Source organism: Hyaloscypha bicolor (assembly GCF_002865645.1).
Source record: "Hyaloscypha bicolor E unplaced genomic scaffold K444scaffold_87, whole genome shotgun sequence".
Classification (NCBI taxonomy): domain Eukaryota; kingdom Fungi; phylum Ascomycota; class Leotiomycetes; order Helotiales; family Hyaloscyphaceae; genus Hyaloscypha; species Hyaloscypha bicolor.
Window position 1 is genome coordinate 1,841,609 of NW_020194589.1, and position 26,984 is coordinate 1,868,592.

The 26,984-nt window shown below is 38.8% G+C and overlaps 6 protein-coding genes across 6 annotated transcripts; 3 read left to right on the forward strand and 3 right to left on the reverse strand.

The window, feature by feature from the left end:
• Positions 1–11,044: 11,044 nt before the first annotated feature.
• K444DRAFT_724578 (S-adenosyl-L-methionine-dependent methyltransferase) lies at positions 11,045–12,256 on the reverse strand (the record flags this gene model as incomplete). Its single annotated transcript, XM_024888627.1, has 6 exons — positions 11,045–11,396; positions 11,442–11,672; positions 11,726–11,823; positions 11,853–11,896; positions 11,980–12,141; positions 12,223–12,256. 6 exons carry the CDS (start codon positions 12,254–12,256, stop codon positions 11,201–11,203), a joined length of 765 nt encoding a protein of 254 aa, XP_024735772.1. The 3' UTR covers positions 11,045–11,200.
• Positions 12,257–13,542: 1,286 nt separating this feature from the next.
• On the forward strand, positions 13,543–14,894 carry K444DRAFT_653158 (uncharacterized protein; the record flags this gene model as incomplete). Its single annotated transcript, XM_024885861.1, has 4 exons — positions 13,543–13,681; positions 13,728–14,009; positions 14,043–14,806; positions 14,842–14,894. The coding sequence occupies exons 1-4, from the start codon at positions 13,638–13,640 to the stop codon at positions 14,892–14,894; spliced, it is 1,143 nt and encodes a 380-aa protein (XP_024735773.1). The 5' UTR covers positions 13,543–13,637.
• A 1,191-nt stretch (positions 14,895–16,085) lies between these two features.
• Positions 16,086–16,535, reverse strand: K444DRAFT_417414 (uncharacterized protein). The gene has a single exon (XM_024872679.1). It carries the CDS (start codon positions 16,406–16,408, stop codon positions 16,172–16,174), a length of 237 nt encoding a protein of 78 aa, XP_024735774.1. The 5' UTR covers positions 16,409–16,535; the 3' UTR covers positions 16,086–16,171.
• A 621-nt stretch (positions 16,536–17,156) lies between these two features.
• On the forward strand, positions 17,157–21,128 carry K444DRAFT_630533 (uncharacterized protein; the record flags this gene model as incomplete). The annotated part of the gene is made up of 5 exons (XM_024883227.1): positions 17,157–17,843; positions 17,906–18,566; positions 18,629–18,653; positions 18,712–19,347; positions 19,412–21,128. 5 exons carry the CDS (start codon positions 17,157–17,159, stop codon positions 21,126–21,128), a joined length of 3,726 nt encoding a protein of 1,241 aa, XP_024735775.1.
• A 919-nt stretch (positions 21,129–22,047) lies between these two features.
• On the forward strand, positions 22,048–22,577 carry K444DRAFT_613672 (uncharacterized protein). The gene has a single exon (XM_024880398.1). It carries the CDS (start codon positions 22,301–22,303, stop codon positions 22,472–22,474), a length of 174 nt encoding a protein of 57 aa, XP_024735776.1. The 5' UTR covers positions 22,048–22,300; the 3' UTR covers positions 22,475–22,577.
• K444DRAFT_653159 (uncharacterized protein) lies at positions 22,048–25,906 on the reverse strand (the record flags this gene model as incomplete). The annotated part of the gene is made up of 7 exons (XM_024885862.1): positions 22,048–22,581; positions 22,639–22,766; positions 22,806–23,077; positions 23,141–23,555; positions 23,589–23,661; positions 23,725–24,290; positions 25,903–25,906. 7 exons carry the CDS (start codon positions 25,904–25,906, stop codon positions 22,483–22,485), a joined length of 1,557 nt encoding a protein of 518 aa, XP_024735777.1. The 3' UTR covers positions 22,048–22,482.
• Between the last annotated feature and the right edge of the window lie 1,078 nt (positions 25,907–26,984).

The following is a 26,984-nucleotide window of genomic DNA, read 5'->3' on the forward strand; positions in this document are numbered from 1 at the left end:
TATTAAGAGCTCTAGCTTATTATTATTACTAATACTTACAAAATTAGTATTAGATATAAGGCGAGATTATAACCGGAAAAGAGAGAAAAGAAATAGTATAGTTAATATAGCTAACTAAATAGCCTAAAAATAATAGAAATACTAATACTTTATAGGTTTAGAGTATATAATAGTACTTTCTTCTATAACTCTCGAATATATCAAATTATAGCTAATCTAAATACTAGATAATAAAGAAAGTCTAATACGGGTAAAGAATAAAGAAAACTATATTAGAATTAATATATTATCTCTATTTAACTAGAAAATAACTTATTTTCTACTACTATTATATATAGCTCTATTATATAAACTAGACCTTTTAGGATCTATATTTTATAATAAATCGGATCTTTAATTAAATATAGAAATCCGCTCCCAAGAATACTTACTAGTAATCCAGAGAGTTTTAATAGTACGAGCTAATAATTTGGAATATATAAAAGTAAAAGTAAGAAAAGAATTAAAAGTAATTCTAACTTAATATCCCGGATAATAAGAACCCTCTATCTATTTTCTAGTAATAGCTATAAGCTATATAGATACAAATATATAATAAATACAAATATATAATAAATACAAATATATAATAAATACAAATATATAATAAATACAAATATATAATAGATTACCTTTTAAGATAAATAATAAGGCTCCTTAAAACCCGCTTTATTAGTAGAGTATAATATTAATAAAAATATTCCTATTATAATTTCTCTAGAAAATAGAAATAACCGGATTAATTTTGACCTAACGGAAAATAAGAACTCGGCCTCTTTAGAAAGCCGGAATATTCTCGATTTAGTATTCTCCTTAGTAAATAGAGTCGATTTTAACCTAGCAGATAATAAAAATTTGACTTCTTTAGAAAACTTAATTGAATTAGTAACTGCTCTAGAAAATAGAAATAGCTAGTTTAATTTTAATCTAGTAAATAAAGAAACCCCGAATTATTCTCTATTAAGCCCAAGTATTCTCGAATATCCCGAGGAAAATAATAGAACCTATTATAAGATAATAGAAGAAAAATATTCCTTTCTAAATAATTTTACTAAATAGGACTAACTCGATTTATAATATAATTTATTTCTTTTAATACAAAACTAAAAGCTTCTAAATTATCCTACTAACTCATTAAAACTCTATTATATTCTAGATCTTAGGACTAGTATAGATATCTGGATTATTAATTTCAGAGACAAGAACTCTTATTTATATATTTATAAAGTCGACCTCTTTCTAATCTAACCTAGTTATATATTACTAAAAATTAGTTTCTATATTAATAATATTAAAGCTATAGTAATTTTCTCTTTATACTCGTTCTATTATCTCATTACTAATTTCTTAGTAATTATATAAAAGTGAATTTAATTTAATTTATAGCTATATATTAATTTGAAGTATTCGAGATTAGTCTTGTCTATTTAAATAAAGCTTTAAGTAAGGCAGTATTCTCTTATTCTAATAATCTTACTTAATACTTTATAGTAACCTCACTCCTGGCGGTTATATTAAATTTATTAATATAATTCCAGTTCTTAAAATTAAAGATAGTTCCTCTCGAGAACCTTTAGTACTAAAAGTATAAACTTAGAATATAGCTTAATACTATAAAGAACTCGGAATAGATATTAATAGCTCCAGTTTATACTAATATAGACTTAACCTAGTAGGGTTTAAGGATATTATAAAAGTGAGAATAAGTTAGCCCTTAAATACCTGACTAGAAGATTATAGTAATAAAGACCTAGGTACTTGAGATTAGTTCAAACTTAGAGAAGGTACTAATTAGTATACCAGGTTAGTAGTCTCGGGAAAATCTTTTAATAGGACTATTAGGCTTTAGTCTGGTACTTTTTATAAAAATAAAGTATTAGTTAAGGAATGAAATTAAGGTATAGTTAATAGAGGTCCGGAAAGAGATATGAGATATAGGGATTCATATCTCCTGGCCTATATAAGTATTTAGTTACTGAACTTCTAGTTATTCTCTAACTAGTTTAGTAATATTATATATACTCGGAAGCTATAAGGAAGATAGGAGAGTAACTTACTATAGTTTGCTCCTATAGCAGGCTCTTAGTATTATAAGTTAGGCTATTATTAAATATACTACTAAACCTATTATATTAAGACTATAAGAATTAATATATTTAGTAAGATCTCGGTAGATAAAGCGGTCCCACTTTTATATAGGGTGTGCCTTATTCCTCAATTATTTATATTTCTTACTAGATATCTTAAAAGAACTAATAGGTTAAATAATTAAAAATATAAGAAGAATTATTTATAAAGATAATATATGGGTTCTATATAGGGCTATAGTAGATAATAGGTCGCGTTTTATCCTGGAATATCTATTTACTTTTAATAATAATTCATTACTTTTTATATATACTAATTAAAGTATAGCTCTTTATATAATATATAATTACTATTTACTAATACCTATTATTCCTATATTATTCCGCCTCTAAAGAGCTTGCCTTATAAGAACTATTATCCTTTATAGCCCTCTTTATTACCCTTTACTCCTGTTTTATAAATTTGCCCTTATAGTTTAGACTTAGCTATTCTAGTAATATACTATCTCTATACCGTTTCCTTACCCAAGATTTAGTAAATCTAGCAAGCCCTTATTCTTTTCTAACTCTTATTACTTTGGCCTCAGATTATTCGAGATATATATATAGGGTTTCTAATAAAATTTAAATGGGTTTAGTAAGATTATTAAATATTATAGCAAATTCTTCCGTACTAAAATCTTTAAGTCAGAGATATAGACCTGCTTATAAGGTATATAATAGCAGGGTAATATACAAGTAATTAAGGTAAGTAAGCTACGAAGTAATACTTATAAGTATAACTAATTCCAAGAATTAATTCTAATAAGAGACTAATTAATACCCCTTCCAAAGCTAGGAATATCTCTCTATATATTCCCTAGTACTTAGCCAGATATATAAAGCCCTTTACTTAATTAGGAAATCCTATATAATCTATATAATTCCGATTATAAGCTATATCCAAAATAGGAAACTAGATCTATAATATCTAATACCTATCTATATACTATTATATATACCTATTATATTAACCCTCCCTCTAGGCCCTTATTTCCAAAAGGCCTAGAAAAACTATAAATAGCTTTATAAATATTCCCCTGAAACTTTCCTGACTACTAGCTTTCTCTAAAAACTCCCTATAATTATTCTATTATTATATCAGGTAATAGAATTAAAAATAGAATTTACTAATCCTTTCTAGCTAGTTTGCAAATTACCTCTAGTAATTCCCTCTTATAAAAGTAATATAAATATAGTATATACTATCGGATATAAAGCTTATCCGATCTCCTAATTAGTTTATAAATCCTAACTTAGCCTCTATTTATAAATAAATTATTATTTTATAGGCCTAAAAACTTAGAAAAGTTAATCCGATCTTCTAGTTTATTTATAAATCCCTTCTTTAGAATTTTCTGGGTATTCCTAGTATAGAGCCGGTTCCGAATTCGTAATTACTATTTAGGGAAAGGATATTATAAAAAGGCCTCTCTTTTCCTATTAACTAACCTTTCTTTTCCTTAACCATAATACTATATCCAGCTTCTCCTTATTCCTTACCTTTCTTCTTTAAGCCTTCTTTAAGCTCCTTTAAGCCTTATTTAAGCTTTATTCAAGTCTCCTTCTAATTCCCTCTTTTACTTCTTTATTTATTAAGATAAATACTTCTCTTAGTACTTATTAGCCTATTACTACCCGTTTGGCTAATACTCCTATATTCTTAATTTACTCTTATTATCTTTAATATTCTAAGAATATTACTAAGTTTCCCGATCTTATTTATATTAAGAATAATAATTACTTAGTATATAATTACTACTATTTCAAGAATAAAAAATATAATCCTATAAGTTATAAATTCCTTTTTTTATTCTTTATTCTAATACTATCTAAGGTTTCTTAAATATATATAATATAGTTAAACCGCCTTCTTTAAGCTATTAATATATATAAGTATCTTTCCTATTCTTTGCCTAAAAAGGAAAAGGCTATTACTATCCTTCTTTTATATTAAACTATATATACTTCTTATATTAAAGCTATTATTTAAGGCTAACGGATTCTCCTAATAATCTAAGAAATAGGTTAAATAATTTTTATTAGCTTAGTATAAATATAAAGTACTCTTAATAATATAGTTAATATTCTTTAGTATTAAATAAGCTTATTTCTTTCTTATTTCTTACTAATAGCTAATAGCTTTATAGGCTAATTTACTATTTATTTCTTGAAAGAATCCTAATAAGAATAATAATAAGAATAATAGAAAGTAATTATAAGAATAGAATATTTATAGGATATAGAAATTAGAGTTTTTAATAATTTTTATATAGTTTTTCCAAGAATAAATATATAGTTTTTTAATAGTTTCCTAATAAAAGTATTTATCTTTTATACCTCTATTTGGCTAATAGTATTATAATATTACTCTTTTCCAAGTATTCTTATAATTCTTGAACTATATTTTCCAGATTACTTAATAGTTCCTATATATTATTCGCCGGTAAATAGCCCTTCTAATAAACGAGATATTCTCTTTCTTTTCTGCTCTTCCTATAAACTATAATAAATTCTATTTCGAATTCCTCTTTACCCTTAATCTCGACCGGCTCTAGTTCTATTATAGTACTAGCTTATAGGTACTATAGTTCTAAAAGAGAAATATGGAAAATATTATAAATCCGATATAATAATAGTAATTCTAAATAATATATTTATTTATATATTTCTATAATTTCCAGAATTTTAAAAGGGCCGAGATATTTATCTACTAGCTTTATACTAGGTTATAACTATTAAATATTCTTTATATAAAGTATAACTTTATTATATATCTTAAACTCTTTATTAATATATTTCTTATTATAGTACTTTTTCTATATATCTACTACTTCTTACTATTATTTCTCTAGTACTTTCCGTTTTATTTAAATCCTTTATATTCTTTCCTATACTATTAGTACCTCTTTTTCTAGAATATTATCTTTAATATATAATTTAATACTAGAATAAAATCCGTATAAGATATAGAATAGAGATATTTCTATTATTAAATATATAGAATTATTATATATGAATTCTATAAGAGTAAGCTTTACTATCTAGTTATTCTACTAATAGCTAGTATAGTACCTTAAGTATTATTCTAGAGTTTGGTTTAGATTCTCCGTTTATCTATTAGTTTATAGGTGAAATACTATATTTAGCTATTATTAAATCTTTAAATAGAAGTATAGACTTAACCAGAACTTGTTTATAAAGACAGATCCTTTATTAGAGGTTATACTTATAGATATACCGAAGTCTTTAATAATATAGTATATAAATAGCTCTACTAGCTTAGTAACCGAGACCTTTTTAGTAGTCGGAATATATTATACCATTTTCGTATATCTATTAATAATAATAAATATAGAATTATATATTTTATTATAAAACCTAAAAGGAAATAGTCCTATAATAAAGTCTATAATAATTTCTTACTATAGCTTAAAAGAGAAGGGAAATAAACTGAGTATACTATATAGTAGATATCTTTTTACCTTAGTCTATTAATATATAGAATAAGTTCTAATATAGTCTTTTATATTCTTTTTTATATTTTACCAGAAGTACTTTCTCTAGAGGATCTCTAGTATCTTACTAGTACCAAAATGCCTATCTATAGGATTATTATAGTTAGCTTATAATAATTCTTCTTTAAGAGCCGGCTTATTTAATATATAGATAGTACCCTAATATCTTAATAATCCAGATATATTAAGTTCCTAAGTCTTAATAGCTCTAGTAGAGGTCTTCTTTAAGAACTATTTATACTACTAGTATTATACTAATAGATCGAGCCTTTAGTACTATAATAGTAGTTTAAGTAATATTTTTCTACTTTCCTTATATACTATTTCGGATCCAGCTACCTATATAGCTAGAATCTATAGTATATACTATTTGTAATTAGCTATATTAGTAATAGGCTTAAGTAATAGTATTTCCGGTACTATTCTATTACTAAAATAGACTTTCTTTTCGGAATTCCTTAATATCTTACTAATCGAGAAGTACCTATCTTCTTTCTTCTAGGCCTTATATTATAGTATTATAGGAATAGTATAATATTCTATTACTATTACCTATAGGGTTCTCTATTCTGTATTCTATAGCTTATTATAAAATATAGGTAATAAAGTATCTTTATTTATATCTACTATAAAATCTGGCTTCCTTAATAGCCTATTAGCAGAATTACTATATTCTGGCCAGTATTCTAAGATAAAATTAAAAGCAGCCAGCTCTTCTATCTATCTTATTTATTAACTATTTAGTTTTCTTTTAGTTATAAAATATTTCAAGTTATTATAATCTATTTTAATAATAATAGTATACCGGATATATACTAGGTAATACTACTAAATATAGAATACCAAAATAATAGCCAAGAGTTTAGAGTTATATATCTTATATCTGCTCTTAATTATAGTTATCTTTTTTGAATAGAAAGTAATAGAATACTATCTGGCTTCTATCTTCTTACTAAAAAGCTAGGAAATCATATCTATAACTATAAATCCTGAAATATCCGTTTCTATATAAATCTTTAAGGCTAGATTAAAATAATAAAGAATTAGTACTATTATAAATATAATTTATAGTTCCCTAAAAGCCTTATCTGTTTTATCTGTCTAGCTAAACTAATATAGTAGTTTTCTACTAGTTTTTAGTAAATTAGTTAATCCTTTTACTATCCTGGAATATCTATAGATAAACCTCTAGTAAAAGTTAGTAAAACCCAGGAATACTTGGATTTCTTAGATATTATTCTTTAGGGCCGGCTATTCCCTAATAGCTATAATCCGGCTAGCCTCTATTTCTATACTATCTGAGCTAATTATAAATCCTAGAAACTCTATTCTCTTTATATTAAACTCGTATTTTACCAAGTTTATAAAGAGCTAGTATTACTATAATTACTTAAATATATATCGGACTACTATTATATACTATTCTAGGTCTTCTAAATAAATTAAAATATTATCCAGATAAACTATATAAATGATATTTATAAGGCCTACTAGTATATAGTTAATATATATCTGAAATATTACTAGAATATTAGATAGTTTAAAAGATATAATATAGTATTTAAAATATCTATAGTATATTCGAAATACTATCTTTTACTTATTACCTTCCTGTATTTATAACTAATAGTAAGTATTCTTTAAATCTAGCTTTATATATATCTTTATTCTATAAAACCTGTCTATTATCTTACTAATAAATAGTAATAGTATTCGGTTCTTAATAGTAATCCTATTCAAACTCCGGTAATTAATATATAAATATAAGCTGTCTTCTTTTTTTAGAATAAATATAATTGAAATACTAGCTAGATTAGTAGAATAATAAATCTATTTCTTTTCTAAGCTAGTATTAAGATATTCCTAAAAGATTTCAAGCTTCCTTTCTAATAAAGTATATATAGAACCATATAGTAATTAAGATCCTGGTTCCAGATCTATATAATACTTTATTATATAGTAGTCGGGTAATATACCTATAGCCTTTATAAAGAATATTTAGAAAAGGTCCTAATACTTTCTAGAAAGTATAGCTATTCCGTTTATAATAATAGTAGTAATTCTTTGGCTATCTATTATAGGATAAATAGTTAATAGAAAAATATATATCTTATATTTTACTACTTTAGTAAACTTCCTAATATTTAGAACTTTAATATTCTATAATCGAATCTGGTATCTCTATATTGCCTTTCTAAAGGAAATCAGGGAATTAACCTAATAAAGCTATAGGAATTCAAATATTATATTAATATAGTTTAGATTAAAATTATATAATATAAAATATATATTAGCCTCTTTTTAGTTCTCTAGTATATTCTCGGTAATAACTCCAAGAATATAATCTTTATATAAATAAATCCTTCTTTTCTCTAGTAAGAATAAGGGAGTTACCTTTAATATTAATAGAATACTTATATTTAAGGCTAACCTTTTCTTTATATAATTAGCCTTTATATTTGAGTTAACTAATATTCTAATTCTTTACCTACCTTTCCTTATCTTAATAATAACCTTAATTATTATTCTTATTTCAGGGGCCTTGCCCTCTATAATATAAATAAGTATAACTACTACGAGATATACCCGTTTCCCGACTTCTTTAGTTCTAGGTATTTATATATTTTATAGCCAGACTTATTATAGTTATAATAAGTCAGTTTTCCCTAATTTAGGCAGGTAATAATATAGTAATTCTCCTTCTGGCAAGTAAAGTAAGTTATATCCGGTCTTATAGATTCTAATATAAATACTATATTAGATTCTATTACTATATTTTTGCTATTCCGGTTATATAAACCTTATAATAGGAATATACTTCTCTTCTATTTCTTTTTATTATTTCCTCTTTCCTTTCTCTAATTTCCTTTCTTTTATTAATCTATTAGCTTATTATTATATTTCTATTAAGTAAACTAGTTTAAGTTATTCTCGATTCTTATAACTATAGAAATAAGCTTCTCTCTTTTTTATAGAATATTTCTTTAGTAATTAATCTTATTCCGAATCTCTTGCCTTAAGCTATTAAATAAGTCATTCTGCTCTTATAATAAATCCATATATCCTAAATTATCTAATAGGCTATCTAAGTAAAATATAAAGCTTTGGATATTCTAATCTGGCTACTATTTTATATTCTTAAATTTAGTAAGAATATTATTATTATAGTTTTCCGGATCTAAAATAGAATTCTTTATAAACTTAATAAAAGTCTTCTAATCCGTAGTATTAATACCTACTAATTATTCTCTATACTTCCAGATATCCCTGGCTATATCCTTAAAGCAGGAAGTATAATATATAATCTTTACTATATCTATAACCCAGGTAATCCTACTATCTTTATACTATTTCAGCTCTGCCTAATAGAAGAAGTCCTAGGCTTCCTTAATATTCTTTCTTTTATAGGTTAGTAATTCTCGGGTTTTTAGAGCCCTATAAACCAAATATACTACTAGTAATATAATAGGTTCTATAATAGATATCCGAATATCCTTAAGACGGCAAATCTGAGCTTCTAGATCCTCTAGATCCTCCCTCTATTATATCTCTGCTTCTAACTCAGTAATATAATAACGAGCCACCGCCAGTTTCTCTATTATTATTATCCTGCCAGCTAGTTCTGGGAATATCTGAATTCTACTTCCTTCTCCTAATTAGGCGGTAGCTAGAGTAGCTAACTAGATACTCTTCTGAATACCCGACTAGGTCGCCCCAGTAATAGCAAAGATGTTTCTTCTAGTTAATACTCTAGCCATTAGTAGTTTTATCTATTAATGGCTTAACTACCTCGCAATAAACTGCTCCCTGAAGATTAGATTAATTAGAATATAAGATATATAATAGCAGGGTAATATATAAGTAGTTAAGGTAAGTAAGCTATAAAATAATACTTGCAAGTATAACTAATTCCAAGAATTAATTCTAATAAGAGACTAATTAATGCCTCTTCTAAAGCTAGGAGTATCTCCCTATATATTCCCTAGTACTTAGCCAGGTATGCAAAGCCCTTTACTTAATTAGAAAATCCTATATAATCTATATAATTCCGATTACAAGCTATACCCAAAATAGGAAACTAGATCTATAATATCTGATACCTGTTCATGCGCCATTACGTATACCTATTATACTGCTTTAGAATTAAGAACTATATTTCCTATATTATTACGGAAGAGCTAGTTTATTTAAGCAGATATAAGCTAGGAGAGAGGTTTTATTAATAAGTATACCTAATCTACTACTATCTATATAGTATATAGTTCTTTCTCTCTATTATTATTTAATATAATCTATAGGTACTATATAGAAATAGTTACTTTCCTGCTTCTCTTATATTCTATACTAATACTAATTATAATATAAATATCTATATCTAATCCAAGAATATACTTATTTACTAAATATTATAGATTCTTCTTCTTCTATAAATAGGAAAGCTTAATAATAACTTCTGGGTATTATATACTAAAGTATTAAAATAAAGCATCTGGCTAATATAAACCGTATTTTATATCCTTAAAACTAATTTCTGTAAAAGTATTATTATCTATTTCTCTTACAAATTCTACTAACGGGCTTCTGCTTTTAGTAATTATTCTCAGTTAGTACAGGATCTCTTTAGTAATATAAGATATAAGGCTTTCGTATAATAGCCCGGGTATCCAAAGAATAAGTAATTTGGCTAATAGGAAGTAGTTATATCTTCTATTCATATTAGTAGAATAGTAAGTAAACATATATACTACTATATACCGAATATATTCGAAATAATACCAGAGCAAAGAATCTGTTTATAGCTAGTATTATAGATCTTTGTATTATTACATATCTAATTCAAATCCAAGCCAGGGTTCGTAAGTAAATAAACTATACTCGTTTTGGCTTCTAATTTCTGTAATAATACATAAGATACTTGTCCTAGTCTTCTCGTTAGTTATAGGAGGGGTTAGCGGTGGGCTCGTAAAGCTTTCTAGAGGGGTCGTCTGTAATAAATACTGTATATATATGGTAATACCTGGCGTAGTAATAATAGAAGTTGGTACTGCAGATCGAGGAGATTCGTTATTTTCAATTATTGCCGAGGAGTATGCGGGTCACGCTGGCTAGCTAATAGGAAAATGGTTTTCCCGTCCCGTTAATGAAATCTGGCCTACGAATCTTCTCTGGAGTATTGCGATATGCAACAAAAATCAAATAAATCAAAATGTTTCCATATAAAAATTTCTGTATGTCACGTTTAATCCCGGCTGGCGTCTGGGCAATTTATCTTTGAACGGTTTTGGAGGGGTCGGGGCGTATCGAAGGCTCCAGCCGGCTAGTGATTGTGGTGACACGTGAGTTGGGTCAGGTGATACTGAAATCCAAGGCGGACCTGTTTTGTGGCTTTTGTGGCTGAAAATCGCCGCAGCTCCCGTACTATCGATAACCCAGTGATCCTCGAAAACCATACCTGAACCTACAAAACCCAAATCACACTCTCACAACAATCCCCTCTCCTCATATCATCTCTGCCATCTATATCCCCAGACTCATGCCCTCCTCAGGTTTTTGCCCACAGATTATATATAACGGCATGTAACTATGAACCCACTCATCCATATACGCTCTCCTCACTTCCACTAACCGCATCTCTACCTGTTCTCGACTCCACTTCAAGCCCCTCGTCATCGGCCCAAGCGCAATCGGCTGGGCACCATCAAGTAGGATTGCCCTCTAATATGACCCTACTAGCTTCAACGTCTTATTCTTCGGCCACCTGCCTATCGGGACGTCGAATATTCTTGTCGTTACGTTAATGAATCCTGCATCGCGCAACATGTCGGCCAGTAGCAATGTCGCGTCAGAGTCGATACCCAAGCCGGCGAGTCCGTCGCTAACAAGGCCCCAGTATTGCGCGACTGGATGATCTGGTGGCATGCTCCCATTGCGGCAACAGGGGCGGTGGTGGATCTCTTGCGTCTCCATCCATCCTCCCGGCTTGAGGTGGCTGCTTTTAACGTCAGAAGATACCTAGACCTGATTATAGCACACTAGACTCACTTCAATGCCCGGCGCATCAGTTTAGGCCAATCCCGAATGGCCATAACCATGTGTCGAGAGTGTATATAGTCAAAGTGATTTGGGGGTAAAGCCATGGACTTTCGACGTCGTTAACTCCAAATCTAACGTTCGGAGGAACCCAGAGAGGTTGAATAGGGCTTAGATCGACGCCTAAAATATTGGCACTAGGGTATTAATCTCCCACTACAGAGAAGTCAGCCTGGGTCCCCTCTGACGTTCGTAGATTGCCTTACTGCCAATGGCCCATATTCCAGTTCCCGTACCCATATCAAGAATATTTTGTGGATTTCTCCCTATAGATGCAAAGTGGAGTCGGTAGCAGAAGCTTGCTATTAGAGCATGTGCCACATCCTCCCTGTCCTGCTCTGGGTCATTATTCGGAAAGTTATAGCTCCCTTCGTAAAACCGGTAGTATTAACGACCGTTCTCGAATACGTAGTCCCTAATACTCGATACTAACGATATCGACGCCGTACTAACGCTATCTGTTTCGTAGCCTGTATCGCTCATGCCATCGCCGCTATTAACGTCGATTGAGGTCTCCGCCTATGGTAGCGCTTACTATTCTTCGGAAAGCCCTACGGAGATAGCGGAATCGCGAGGGAGGGCAGTTATATAGGCGGCTGCGGGATTATAACCGTAATTAATATTATAAGGAGAGGAAACGTTAAAGGGGAGAGGGTATACCTTAATCTCTTAAGCGTCTATTAGAACTCGAGGTCGGGCTGTAATATCTATTATCGCCATACATCTATCTACTCCCTTGTACTCCAATGGCAATCGCCGAGCTCTGGGGACGGTGTAATTACCGGTGCAATAGTGGAAAGTGAGACATGATAAATTGTCGAAAAGTACAGCCGTATACTAATAACGCGATAACAGAAAATATTGACTTAGAAGAATGCGGATAGGTAATATATCTCAAGGGGTAATTTTGGAATGCCCAAATCAAGATGCGGATTACAGCTTTTTGGAATGTCAGATATTAGAAGCATTTACCATACTTTAACCGCAGTGAAAATACAGACTTCTCTATTTAGAAATACCAATTTAGATGCTTCTCGCAGACAAGTCCCCACCGTAACATTTATAGATAAGACCATTCTTAAATAATTTTGTTACATGTTGTACTTGAGATCAGGGAAATGTGGTCTGATTCTTATAGCCTAACGGCGGCACTTCCCTATCCAATAGGGGTACACTTTCCTCCGCATTCGCCCTCTTTGCGATCGCAACAAAACTTTGAATATGTTAGTAAAAGATATTAATTAGAAGAATATAGAGAGTACGGGTAAGGAGGAGGCCTCCTATAAAATTTGCGACTTGCAACAAAAAACCTTCTCGCAGCTCACTTGTAATCCCTTGACTATTGACGGTCTTTAATCGTAGCCGCCCTGCTTTGTTACATGTTACTAAACGGGCGTTTTTTTGTATAACTGCCATTCGAAGGCTATTGGATAATTAGATACCCACAAAATGGTTCGTGGCTATCTCGATTCAGTTAGCTTGCACAGAATGTCTTAGGATCTCGATAGTCAATGAGTAGGACCGTGAATCGGGGCGCAGATCAAAGCCACTTCGGAAGGGAATGAACTTAAAGTGGCCTGATTGTCACGTGGAATAACTGATAATCAATTGTGCTTTTTTTAATAGAGAATTATCGATGGAGCAACATCCCTTAAAATGGAGATACTCTGTAGCGGATGTAAGTTAGGAAACCTGGGCTCTCAGCCTCGTCTCGCTGTGCCAATGACGTCGCAGCCTCGCTCCAAATTTCTCTCGCGTCGTTTCAATGTCTTGACCACACTTCAGTGAATGGGCTGGCCTCACCAGTCAACCACGACCCCAATTCCTCCCCAGATCTCAGGAGAGGTCGAAGATTCCCTATCAAATGGCCACAGCAAATGTGCCTCCACTCCCTAAGCCCGAATCCTCGTAAGCTCCCCAAGATCCGCCGACGACGCAAGGCTGACACCTACAGACTCTCTTTCACACAAGGCCTACTCCTCGGCCAACTCTCCGTCGTCCTACTGCTAGGGGCCTTCATAAAATTCTTCATCTTCGGCGACCCCCCCTCCGCCGACGTAACCGCCTCCCTCCGCGCCACAGAACGACGTTCTCGAACCCTCGCACACAAACGCTCACTCCTCTCCCTCCGCCCGACAATACCATCCTCCACACAAAACAGCACACTACAAAAAAAGCGCAGCTCCGTACTAAGAAACCCGCCGCCCTTAATAACGAACACGATCCTCAGCAAAACGTACTATAACATCGACGCGCACTAGCCAGAGAGCCTCGACTGGTTCAACGTACTAATCGCGCAAACCATCGCGCAGTTCCGCTCCGACGCACATCACGATAACGCGATCCTCACTTCGCTCACGCAGGCACTGAACTCGAACTCACGCCCCGATTTCCTAGATGAGATCAAGATCACGGAGCTAAGTCTCGGGGAGGACTTCCCGATCTTCAGTAATTGTAGAGTGATACCTGTAAATGAGGATGGGCTAGTATTGGGGGATGTGAGGAAGGGTGGGAAGGCGGGGGAGAGGGAATATGGACGGTTGCAGGCCAGGATGGATGTTGATTTGGCGGATTTTATTACGCTGGCGCTGGAGACGAAACTTTTACTTAACTACCCGAAACCGCTAGTTACTATCTTGCCTGTTGCGTTGGCGGTTTCTATGGTGCGGTTTTCGGGGACATTGAGTATTAGTTTTGTGCCGGGGACGGCTGGGAATGCTACGACGTTGGCGTTCAGTTTCTTGGATAATTATAGATTGGATTTGAGTATCAGGAGTCTGGTGGGTTCGAGGAGTAGATTGCAGGATGTGCCGAAGATCGCACAGTTAGTAGAGCAGAGGTTGCATATGTGGTTTGATAAACGGTGTGTGGAGCCAAGGTTTCAGCAGATCGAGTTGCCGAGTTTGTGGCAGCGGAAGAAGAATACGAGGGGTGGGGAGGAGGGAATTGGTGTTGAGAGGGAAAGTTTGGGGAGGGCGAAGGGGAAGGAGGCGAGGAGAGAGGTCGAGGCGGAGCAGAGGGCGAAAGTTGAGAGTGAGAGGCTGAAGGTTTACGCTGGAGAAGGAGAGCACGCGGAGAGGAGTACGCGATGCCTGGCTCAATGCCGGGTGGGTTGACTTGATGAATCAATATCTCAACTCATTCTCTTTTGCTTCTGCTGTTCGTGTGAAGGTTGATGCAGCAACAAGTGTTTGCTAAGTTACGCGTGTACTATTACAATGTGGCCTTTTAGTCTCCCTCTCCCTTCAGCTCAAGTGGGCTTCGTGCCCACTGCACAACAGCCTCCGGTCTCCCATCAAGACTCCAGAATTTCCCACTATGTTCAGCAGTAGCCCGATTCACAAAGCTCAAACATTGCCTAATCGAATCATCGACTTGCAATGGTGCCTAAGAACTTCTGTCGGTGAGTTAGTTGAATCCTCAATTCCTATATGTTCTGATTGTCCCAGCACGCTTTCTTGAAGAATTCACCGCGAAAGGAGGAGCTTGTGAGCCTGGTTGGTTCTTGAAGGGTCATGATGGTCGTCTGAAAATTCGGAGAAGACATTTCAGCAGCGCCGACCCAACTACATTTAAGAGCAGAAAAGATTCATCCTGAATACGTTGCTATGTACAAACCCTTCGAATCTCGACGCCGGAACTATCTTAGTGTGCTAACTTAACATGTCATTCGCTTCAGCCTCGCGGATTGGGCTTGATGACGAGGCTGGTCCCGCTTCGGTTACCGGGAGGACCCGAGCTCGGGCCCATATGACGGGATCTCGCATGAGACTAATCAATCCTTGGCAATCGTTTGCCTTCGAAATTTTAGTGGAAGCTAAAATAAGAAGGTTCTTCGAAGAGAAGAGAGCGCGTGGCCTTCGGCGTTTCGTTGTTCCGAAAATTAATCCGTTTTGGTTAGTAATACCCTTCGTAAGCTGGAGGCTTTGCCTCGTGTATGTGGCTTGCATAGCCTGTGTTCAGCTAGTATCCGGTTCATGGGATAATACAGTACGGGGTCTGGGACGTGGCTACAGGAGAGATACTACAGATCCAGAAGCCGCTCCCACACCACCCCCTCTCCCCCCACCTTTCTCATACCACGATCGCCAAACTCCCTCCCTTGCCATCGCCGTCTCATGGCTATGGTATCGGCTAAGATTCCGCCGACCTGCGGTCATTTCCCTGAGGTCCTAACCGCTTCTTGTTACCACGTCTTGCATCGACAGGCGCATTCAACTCCGTAATGCCTGCAAGCCTGCCGTGCACCGTCGTCCGAATCCGACCTCCTTAACATCTTCACTCATGCGTGCGCACTTACGCCAGGCCTCTTCACAGCTGTTGGGTGCAAGTGTGGCGCGTTCTCCATCCATATTCGCAGACTTCCGCGCCTCCTGTGAGAATGCTGGATCCCATTCTCTAACAGCCGTCTGGCCTTCTCTGTAGCTCCTCCCGCGCAAGGACATTCTCATCATCGATCAAGAAAATCGACCTCCTGCACATAGGGCAGCCGCCCGTCTTGAAAACGGACTTGGCCAAACAAGCCTCGTGTGCCCAGGATGCACATTCACAGCGGATTGTCGACACCTCTTCCCCAATCTTCCAGCCTCGCAGGCAGACCTGGCGCTTCAATCTGCCGGACGTGTCAAGCGCCATCACAGGTTATATATAACCCCATTGCACATCAAAAAATTCATAGCTCAAGCAAACCTAATTCATCGACGACATCATTTCTCCCTTCAACTTGTACTTCATCTCGCACCAGAAATTAGTCAGACACAGACCGTCTCATTTCAGTCTCCTAGTCCATTAGGTCCAAAGATAAACGATGTCATCCCAAGGCTACAATGTCTCCAAAGTACAATATAGGCTGGGCATGCAGGATCTCTCCGTCACTATTTATCATTCATTAATGCCTAGAGTCGATCGCAATAGTGGGGTAATATTCTAAGTGATCGATGAACAATTGATGACTGACTAATCGTTGCCGAGCCTGAGGAAAGCCCCAGCAGCGTTGCTCTTCCACTTGCCTTATAAAGACCCAACACTATGCTAGTATATTCTATAGCCAAAGCAAAGCTTTATCTGGCCACGCAGAGGAGAGATGTAACATTTTCATTAAAGTTTCGACTTAATTTCCATTTACTTTCGGCCAAGTTCTATGTTCATGCATACAAAAATCAATTTGGCTGTCACGCAGGAGTGGCTGAAAATTCCGCCAATACTAATGGATATCGTATCTATCAATCATGTTCAGCTGCATTTGTGTGGCTGGTGCAAAACGCAAAAACCCCGCACTTCTTTCGCAACGCATCGCAAGAGTGTCTTTTTACCTTGGCCTTCTACATTTTGCCTTTCAACCCCAAGAAAGTTAGTGCTGCTACCAGTCCACCGTTTTAGCGGGATGAAACCAACAAACCAGCCCCCGAAGAAGCGGAAAGGCTTTATCAGCCGTCTCTTCAAGCCGAAGGACAAGAGGCCAGAGCCGACACTCGATATAGATCCTCCATCAACTCACCCACGTCTTATTGACTCACCGGAGGCAGCGGAGCTACCTAATAGCGCTCAGAATCCGGCCGGGAAAGCGATTACTGCCTCGATTCCTCCACATTCAAATGCCCTGGTGCAGGACAAACCGGCTGATGACCTTCCGGCTCTCCCCACCCCAGAGCCAAAACCCATTCCGAAGGAACAGCCAAAGTTGGGCAGTCTCTTAAAACCGCAGACAAACACCCTCCCATCCATATCCGAGCTCTGGGATGAAGCCTATGATGAGTTGGCCAAGGACAAGTCCACTTCCAAAATGATTACTGAGTACCAGAGTGTGCTCTCGGGTAATTCTGGAGTTGGCAAAGTGTCGAGAGACAAGGGCGAGCGACGTGAGCAAATGGCGAGGATTGCAAATGAAAAGAAGCAAGAGATTGAAGATGGAAAGTGGAAGAAGGAGTTTCTTGGCCGTGAATTTGCAGTAAAAGATCTCGTCAAGCCGGTGGTCAGCACCGTCGAATGGGCAAAAGACTACGTCGGTACCGCAGTTGCAGCGTCTCCTCCAGCATCTCTTGCATGGGCTGGAGTGTGTTTGCTTCTCCCAGTAAGTAACGCTTTGGCTGCTCAGTGAAACTTACAACGCTCGTGCTAACAAACCCAACCCAGCTCATACTGACTCCTTCTCACCAGGACGCAGCCCGAGTCCTGGGGTTGGAAAAGATCGCAAGCATCGTGCGCGAGTGTTCCATTCGAGAAGCTGTTTATCACAGCCGTTACGAGTCCACAAGTTCCACAACTAGCGAGAAGACTCAAGCCACCTCCACATTGCCACACACTGAGTATAGAAAGACCTTCAGAAACTTGTATATGCAAATAATTACCTTCCAAGCCACATACATTTGCTTTCTCTCGGGGAACACAGCCAAGCAATGGGTACAAGACGCGACCAAGTGGCAGGATTGGGATCAAATGGTTGCTGATATTAGTAAAAGGAATGACGAGCTTAAGTCTATTGAAGAACTCTGGCAGCATTTCTCTTTGCAAGAAGAGTGGATGGTACGAAGGAAACAGCACGAGGAAAACCTGGAGCAATTGAAAGCGCTTGAAACAGAGATGAAACGATTCTACGACCTTGTTGCTACAGCACAAAAGGATCAGGAGCGCAGAGAAATTCTGGATTGGTTACATAAAGTAAAGCCGTCATTTTACTACGATGCTGCTATTGAAAAGCGTGGAATATCCTCTACTCGCAGTTGGATCCTTGATGACGACGATTTCATGGACTGGAAGCGCGAGCCCAACTCATTTCTATGGGTTCATGGTAAAGGTAATTTCATTTCTTACGTATCTGAAACCAGGCAATCTATGCTAACTTATCCACCTTCTAAGCCGGTGCAGGGAAATCGATTCTAAGGTTCGTACAACAACTGGAGACTGCTGTTCGACAATTGACGAATTAACGAATTTGACAGCTCAACTGCTATTGAAAACCTCGAGGAAAGTTACAAGGAGGACCCATTTACCGCAGTAGCATACTTCTACATCAGCTTCAAGGACAAGGAAACTTGGACTAGAACCAACCTTACCAAATCGTTGATCGCACAGCTATTTGGATGTCGTCCAGATAGACCGAAGTCTCTCCTCGATCTCCGAAAATATCAAGACAAGGGCCGAGACCCACCACAGAGGGAGCTGCAAGATGCACTGCGTTTAGCATCGCGCGATTTCACAAGGACATATTTTATCATCGATGGATTAGACGAGTGTCCAAACGCAGAAGACGACGAGGAAACTGGAGAAGAAGGCCTGACAAAGGATCGACGTGGTAAACTACTTGAACTGCTGCAGATAATTCGAGGATGGGACCTGGACAACCTCCACATGTTAATGACAAGCCGGCTTGAGTACGACATCGAAGCATCAATCAAGGACCTCCAAAGCCCTAGAGCTAGAGTCATTGATCTAGGGACAGCAAGCTATTCATCTAAAGTCAGCGACGACATCAGTCTTTTTATTGACCACGAACTCAAGGGTGCGAAATTTGACAAACTGCCAGACCATCTTAAGAAAAAGATTAGAGAAAAGCTTATTGAAAAGGCAGACGGTGTGTATGTTGCCCATGCACTGCCTTAGTTTATGTGCCATGAACTAATGATCATTCTGCCCTAATAGATTTCATTATGTCTCATTGCAGCTCAGTTCTTTTCGACGTCCTATCACCGTCAAGCTTGTGGATGATACCCTCGCTAGCCTTCCAAAGGGTTTGTATGCGACCTACGACAGAGCCTTTTCCCAATTGAGAGCGAATCAACGCCAGCTAGCTATCCGTATATTGACCTGGGTTGCTTTCTCGCCAATACCTCTAACTATCACTGAGCTTGCGGAGGCTGCTCTAATTGATCTAACTACAGATGCTGATGCGTCTTCAGATGTAGATCATCAGGTTGAAGTCTATAAAGCAGATTATACCACTCCTCTAATCAATGAGGATGAGAAATTCGCCGATCCTCTCGATGTCCTCTACTTACTTCCCGGGCTTCTTGATATTCAGACCAAGAGCGCTTCGAAAGATTGGTCTCATAAAGAGACACTCCAAGTCGTCGTCCTCACTCATTTCACATTGCTTCAGTATTTGACTTCAAAGGAGATCAAGACGCGACCATCGTCAGGTTTTGCGTTGAACAGAACAACAGCACCTATACAGCTTGCGGAAGCTTGCCTTCGATATCATATCTACTCCAGCCAGAGTGGAAGAGCCAAAGATAGAGATTCCCTTCCTTTAAAACTACCGCTGTGCACGTACGCTGCACGCTACGGTCTCCGACAGGCTGAAAACATCGGGCAGGCGAACTGGCCTACTTCATTGCGGCAATTAGTACGGCTTGTTCTATCTGGCGAAAGCAAATCCTTCAAGCAGTTAAAACAGTTAACTCAATATCCTTCTCCACGAGCAGAGGAGCCCCCTCTACACTACGTGGTAGAAGAGCGCTTCAGTGAGATAATGACCTTCCTGTTGACCAACAAGCTCGCAGATCCCAACGCCACTGGAGACTGTCTCGTCGGCACGGCCATGAACCATGCCTGCCTCATCCAGTTCCTTGAAGGCATGAAGATCCTACTCGGTGCAGGTGCAGACGTCTGCCTTGGAAATGAAGAATTTCCATGCGCGCTTGACATAGCGATCCGGTGCAACCGAGATGGGGCCCTCGATTTCCTTCTCCAGATACCGGATCTCTTGTCTCGCTGCCAGAAAATCGATTATTGGCCTCTAGCGATGGCCGTGAGGGGAGGTACGGACTCTGAGCGTGATCATGCAGTTATTGAGAAACTGCTCAGTCATGGAGCAGATCCGAACGGGTTCAGATCTGGCGGACTGCCAGCTATACATTTGGCTGTGGTGTGGAGACGCCTAGATGCTCTGAAGCAACTCATCACCCATCATGCCAATGTTCAAATCAGGGACCCGTACTTCGGAAATGCGCTGCAATGTGCTGTGGCGCTAGGATGTGAGGATGAGATTCGTGTGCTTTTGTCAGCCGGAGCAAAACTAGATTTCCCAAACCAAGATTGGAAGAGCCTCCTGGACACGGTAGCAAAAGGCAGCTTTTTCGAGGGAATGACAGGTCCAGAGGCAGCCTCGAGGCTAGAACTCGGGCAAACTTTGTTCGGGGCGGCGAGTCGCAGCAAGAAATTTACGAGTGGAAATATAACTCTTTTCATCGACTGGATTGAAGGGCCGTTGAACAATTATGTCTCTGTACGGTCGGATATTCTTTTGGGAGGACAGATCACCAAAGATATCCCAGACTGGTATATACAGACATACGGTATTACACGCTCTTCACCACCTTGCAGCGGACCATTCAACTCAGCACCACCTCCGCTCTAAACCCCTATCTTCAAAACTTCATGGAAGCAGAAATTACTACCAACGGGTTTCAGATGAGTGGATAGCTGGTATTAGTAGAAGCTCGCTAAAAGAATACCGATGTCGACGAGGATGTATCTTAGGATTGGGAAGTAAAGCACTGCTGTGAAGTCCAGGTTCTGATTTGTATACTGATTCAAGGCGTGGTTGATTCTTCAAAAAGATAATAATTTTTCTTACATTGCGTCTCTTAGGGCGTGCACTCGATTATCAGGGACACGCCCGATCAAGGGAATCCCTCCACAGCTGTAGAAGATGTCTATCATAATGGGAAACAGAGAGCATGAACTGGTCCCCTTGGGAGTCAACTTTGAACCCCTCTGATTTGGAGGGGGTCTAATTTGGAGGGTGTTTGAGTTGGAGGGGCGCTCCTCATTCATCGCTTCTTGAGAGGGGAAGTTTCGAGACGAGGAATTCTGGCGTTCTCGGAATGACGAACTACGCGATTAGTTAGGCTTGGGAGACGTCTCCCACTTAAGCGACGCGCTGAAAGCCGGCCAGGTGTCTTTCTATCGTACCTAGACTGGCATCCTCGAAATCAGACACCCTCCAAATCAGACACCCTCCAAATCAGACACCCTCCAAATCAGACACCCTCCAAATCAGACACCCTCCAAATCAGACACCCTCACCCTCCAAATCAGACACCCTCCAAATCAGACACCCTCCAAATCAGACACCCTCCAAATCAGACACCCTCCAAATCAGACACCCTCCAAATCAGACACCCTCCAAATCAGACACCCTCCAAATCAGGCACCTCAAAATCAGGCACCCTCCAAATCTCTGGCGGTGGCGCAACTCTGGCAGCAGCGCAATTCCTAGGGTACAGTTACTTGCAAAATCGGCTTCGCCCCCTTTCGCTTAAAAAGATTGTGAGCACAGACCACCTCGTCCATTTTTGGAGCTGACGCCGTAGCTCCTTTGTCATCCCGTGTACTCTGTAGTACCTGGGCACCTCCGTTAAAGGTTGCTGCATGATACCCAGTTACTGTGTCCTGTGTACTAGAATCTGGGGAGCTGACCGGGGAGGCAAAACTTTTTAGATCTCTCGCATCTCGTATTGCTCGTTCTATTAATGCTGGCTATGGATAGTGGGAGTTACTACAACCTCGAACTCATCGTAGAGAAAGATGGCCATCTCACCTTGGTATAGTTCGGGTTTCTCGATAAGTTGCTCAAGTAATGCGCTTAGTATAGGAGGTGTGATTGTTCTGCGCCGTCCGACCCCGTTCGAGGGTGCTTTGGTGGTTATTGAGAGCTCAAGCACTAACGGCACGTGCTATGGGTTGACAACACCTATGTAAAGACAGATTCATGATGCGGTCCAAAGCTTGAACTCATCCTCCTTGCCAATCTGCTTTAGTAACTCCCTTAGCTTATCGTGAATATACGCTAGGGCCTCGCTCTGTCCCTATACCATGCCACCACTTATAGTAGCCTGCTTGAGTCATGTAATGGCCTGATCCACGTTCCCCGTATACTCGTACGTCTTGGCGATATCCTCTATTATTATGACTGCGTACTTATTATGGTATAGTGGATCCGGGTTCGGCCCGTCGAGCCGCTGTCCCACGATATCAAAGTATATACTTAGTGCTGCAACCCAATCGCACTGGTCCATGTATACGTGCTCACGTGGACGCAATAGCCAGTGTTCCTGTAACGAGCCCGGCCCCAGAAGGGCGCGGATTACCTGGATGCCGTCGCCGGCTACCCGTAGCGCCTCGGTGAAGTTGCCGCTCCGGTGCAGGAGTTCATATAGCCAATAAGTTCCAAGCTGCATTAACGGATGGATAGGACCAAGCGTGGACCGGAGGCGCTCGATAATAAAGTCTAGCGCCCGAAGCGTCACGTTTTTCTCGCCATTGTCGTTCTTTAGCTTGTTAATGACGAGTGCGATTGGATGGCTGGGTGGCAGCTATTCCCGCGCTAGTTCACACAGATATTAAAGCAAGCCTTCTCGTATGTACGGGCATGTGGTGGTATTTACAGGCGATAATGTGCTCAGAAGCTCAATAAGGATACTGGCCGTGCCTTTACTCATGGTATTTGCTGCGGCCGCTGTTAATGCCTTGAGAATCCGGAATCCTCGAGTCTGGCTCTGGCTTGCGCCGCGCTGCAAACCCTCCGAAACCTTTATTAAGTAAATTCCGAGGTCGGTATCTTTCCAGAACTTCGGCCTTATGACGATAGGAGATAAGTCAAAGTTTCCTATCGTATAAAATGTCCGGATACTAAAGAGGATATAATCGAGGTTTGTACTTGGGAGGTCGCCGGGCGTCATTATACGAAGTCCGGCCGTAGTACTGATTTTAGTAGTCCCCGAAAGATAGCGAAGTATCTGTTCTGCCCGTTCCTGTGAGACTCTTGCTATCTCTAATGGCCCTTAAGCGTATAATATCGCTTCCGACATGATACTCGAGCCAGAGCTTGAACTGCTGCTTGACCCGCAACCGCTCTTCCGAGAGCCTTCTTCTCTAGTAACACTTCCCTCTTGCATAATAGTAGTAAGGTAACTGGGGGTTTCGGCCGTTATAATATATGCCCGTTATACCAATATGGTAAAATTCCGAAAATCCGTTTGCAGCGAGTTTATTTTAGCTTTGATATTGGAGAAACCCTGACTCGAAGCCGCGCCACTTGCTATAACAAGCCCACTGGTGGCTAACTGTGTTTCCAGCCTAACGATTCCAAGCTCCCGAACCACTTCTATATTAAGACGGTTCAGCCTCTGTAGCTTTTCTGGTAGCTCTTTTTCTATTTTAAGAGATACGAGAGATCTCCACAGATATCGAACAGGCCTGACCCTGCCTTGGTTATTACCGAATAATGGCGTTAACATGTTATAGATGTCTTCCAAGGCTAGGCGAAGTGCGACCGCGTACCGAGATAGACGATTCATTTGAGGAGGATCCAGGCTCTGAAAAATTCGGGAGCCGGCGTTGCAACTATAATAGAGGCGCGATATGGAGTCGTCCACTTCGTTTAAGAGAACCGCAAGCCTGTCAGGTATCTCTTTTAGGTTCTTTATTAGCTTAATAGTGGCAAGCAAAGCCTGTATAGTCATTAATACGAGCTGCAACCCCGCCGCTAGACTACCAATGATTAAAAGGGGATCGGCTATCGCAAAAACGCTATAGTGTACTCGATTAAATCTGTCAGTGCCCAAAGGTTAGAGTAGTTGGGCTTCCAGAGGTTCATAAATCGTTAGCGGATATGAGGCTGTACTAGGAGGACCTCACCATGCTCAAACGGTCCCAGAACAATAACTGGGTAGCGGGGCCTTCTTACCACCACATGGAGGGCAGCGCAGTTATTTAGACCTAGGGGCCTTTAAGCCTAGCCGTGGCGCGGATATTAGTATCTATCCTTACCTGGACGATTGTTATATAGCTTTAGGCATTTCCTGGCATTGCCACTTACTTTTTCGCTAGCGTACAGGCTATTGTGGCTGAGCCCAGGTAGGCTGTGGTTACTGAAATAACCGCTGGCGGTTTAGTTATTACTATAACGCTTCATAATAAGCTAGCTATAGTCTGATATAGCCTGCGACGACTCTCACCTCCCCGTAGTGCAGGCTGGGACTAGTCGTGAGCGACTAGAGGTCAGTGGAATCGTTGCCTACTTCGTCGAGAGGACACCTCTAGTAAGGGTACAGAATTTTCACGCTCAGCTTACGAGTACAGATCTGTAATCTGGAGGTATTGCAAGGCGGCCTGCCCGTCACTTGTCAAGGGGTAGTACTAGGCATTTGTTAAGAGATAGACTCGAGCACTTATTAAGGGAAGGTTGAATGGAAGGGGGTATTTGGTTGAGCGTGGTCGCACGAGGAGATTCAAGGCCGGCGGAAAGCTGGCACTTGCTAGGAGAGGGAAGGAACAAGAACACGATCCCTGGGTAGGATTAGTAGGGCGAGCGTGATAGGAGATTCGTAAGTGCGTTTAGGCATGAAGAGTAGGGTTAGGGTAACTAGTGGCTCAATGCAATACCGACCACTCTACGAGGACCGTCCGAATCACGATAATTGACTCGAGTATTACGAATATGACTATTATAGCGCTTACGTAATTCCGGTCAAGATCGGCCAATAGCCAGATCCAGCGTGTTTTCGATTCTTGAAGTATGACTACGGCACTAGCTACTGCCGACCTGACGACCGAGTCCACAGGCAGCCAGGTCCTGGTTATATAGAAAGCCGGTACTATAAATACACAGGGAGATAGTGGGTAAAGATAAAGCGGCGTATTGGTTAGTAGGAGGGAAACGCCATACCACGCTACCTGGCTAGGGGTATAGGTATAATAGGGCAACCTCTGCGAGACATGGTCAGCCGTATTGTGAGGGGAGACCTGGCAAGGTGGCTTATAACTATAGGACGCAGTATATAATAGAGGCAATGGCCTGGTGGCGGGAAATAATACTTTCTATATGGCTCGAGAGGACTAATGCGCGTATTAGTCTATAGGTAGAACGGAGCAGTAGGCGGTGCGTTATATTATAGTTTACTTGTAGATTTGTAATATAATTCTGTACCTGCCTCATAGCTTAGCAGGTCTTGCTTTAACTACTAAAGATAGGACATTGAATACTTGGAGGAATAATCTTCAAGTATACTTGCTACTAATAAACCCACGAGACTATGTCGAATTATAGAATTAAAGGCTAGGACAAAAGCTTTTAAAGTAAAGGTAGGGGCTGTTGCGAGACCATGACGGAACCGGAGAAATCAAACCCATATAAATAGAGAACCTAAGTTACTACTATTGCTATATTCTATCTTACTAAACTACTAACTTCTTTAACGAAACTCATTATATATAGCCCAGACAGCTTTTAATCTCCCTAATAAACCATAGCCAAATTCCACGCTATTTCCCATTAGTACTATTAATACCTATCTAACCTCTTGTTCCCTTTACTACAATTACATATCCTCCCGTATCTCCGACAAAGAATTCAATAGTTCCCTTTCGCTCTTCTTTGGGTACATCCCACCCGGTAATCTCGCGCTGGATAGTCTGCTCCACGTAGTAGTGCGATATAAGCAGAATAACCGAGGCGCGTCTATAGTTCTCAAATACATACGCCAAAGCTCCTTATATACGCTACTAGCAAGCCTTATAGGTTTCTGTATGGTCCGAGCTATTATATATTATCCCAAGCTAATCTAATTCGTCCACGTGATCCATATCAAATACAGGGAAATTCTGCTCGATCTACCTTTTACTATACCGCTGTGTTTTTTCCATATTTATAAAGCGCTCTCGCAGGCTCTCGAGGACGATCGGGCAAATAGAGGAAAAGAGAGGTATAATGCCTAGTTGCGTAGTCTCAAGGGTGCGGGCTAGTGGGGAAGTTACGACTACCTCTGGGGGTGGAAGGCTAATAGTACGTATTGCCCGCTCGAAGTCAGCTACTAGCCGACGGCATTACTCCTTACCTAGGTCGTTAAGTACAGGATCGGGAACATTATTATCTTGTACTATTTCTATATAAGAAGAGAAGAAGGTTAGTACTTCTGCTCTTTTAAAGCCATTTCTCCCATTATACCCGTTCTGGAATACGTATTATGAGCTTGACGTATGATATATATAATCTTATACTATATATTATCGTCTGCCTCTGCATTTAGCTACTTAATGTAGGCTATGAATACAGGCCAATTTGGTACTTCTGGAGACGGGTAAGCCAGATACATATTATTATGCTATGGAAGGTTATAGTCCCCGGTTAGTATCCCTTGCTAACCGGTGATTTGACGCAGGTCGGCTCTGAAGAATGGATGGTTTGAGTCGAATGGGTCTGGTCGGGTAA

Coding starts and splice junctions, on each gene's coding strand:
- K444DRAFT_613672 (XM_024880398.1), top strand. CDS start 22,301: ATGGCCATCTCACCTTGGTATAGTTCGGGTTTCTCGATAAGTTGCTCA.
- K444DRAFT_417414 (XM_024872679.1), bottom strand. CDS start 16,408: ATGGCGCTTGACACGTCCGGCAGATTGAAGCGCCAGGTCTGCCTGCGA.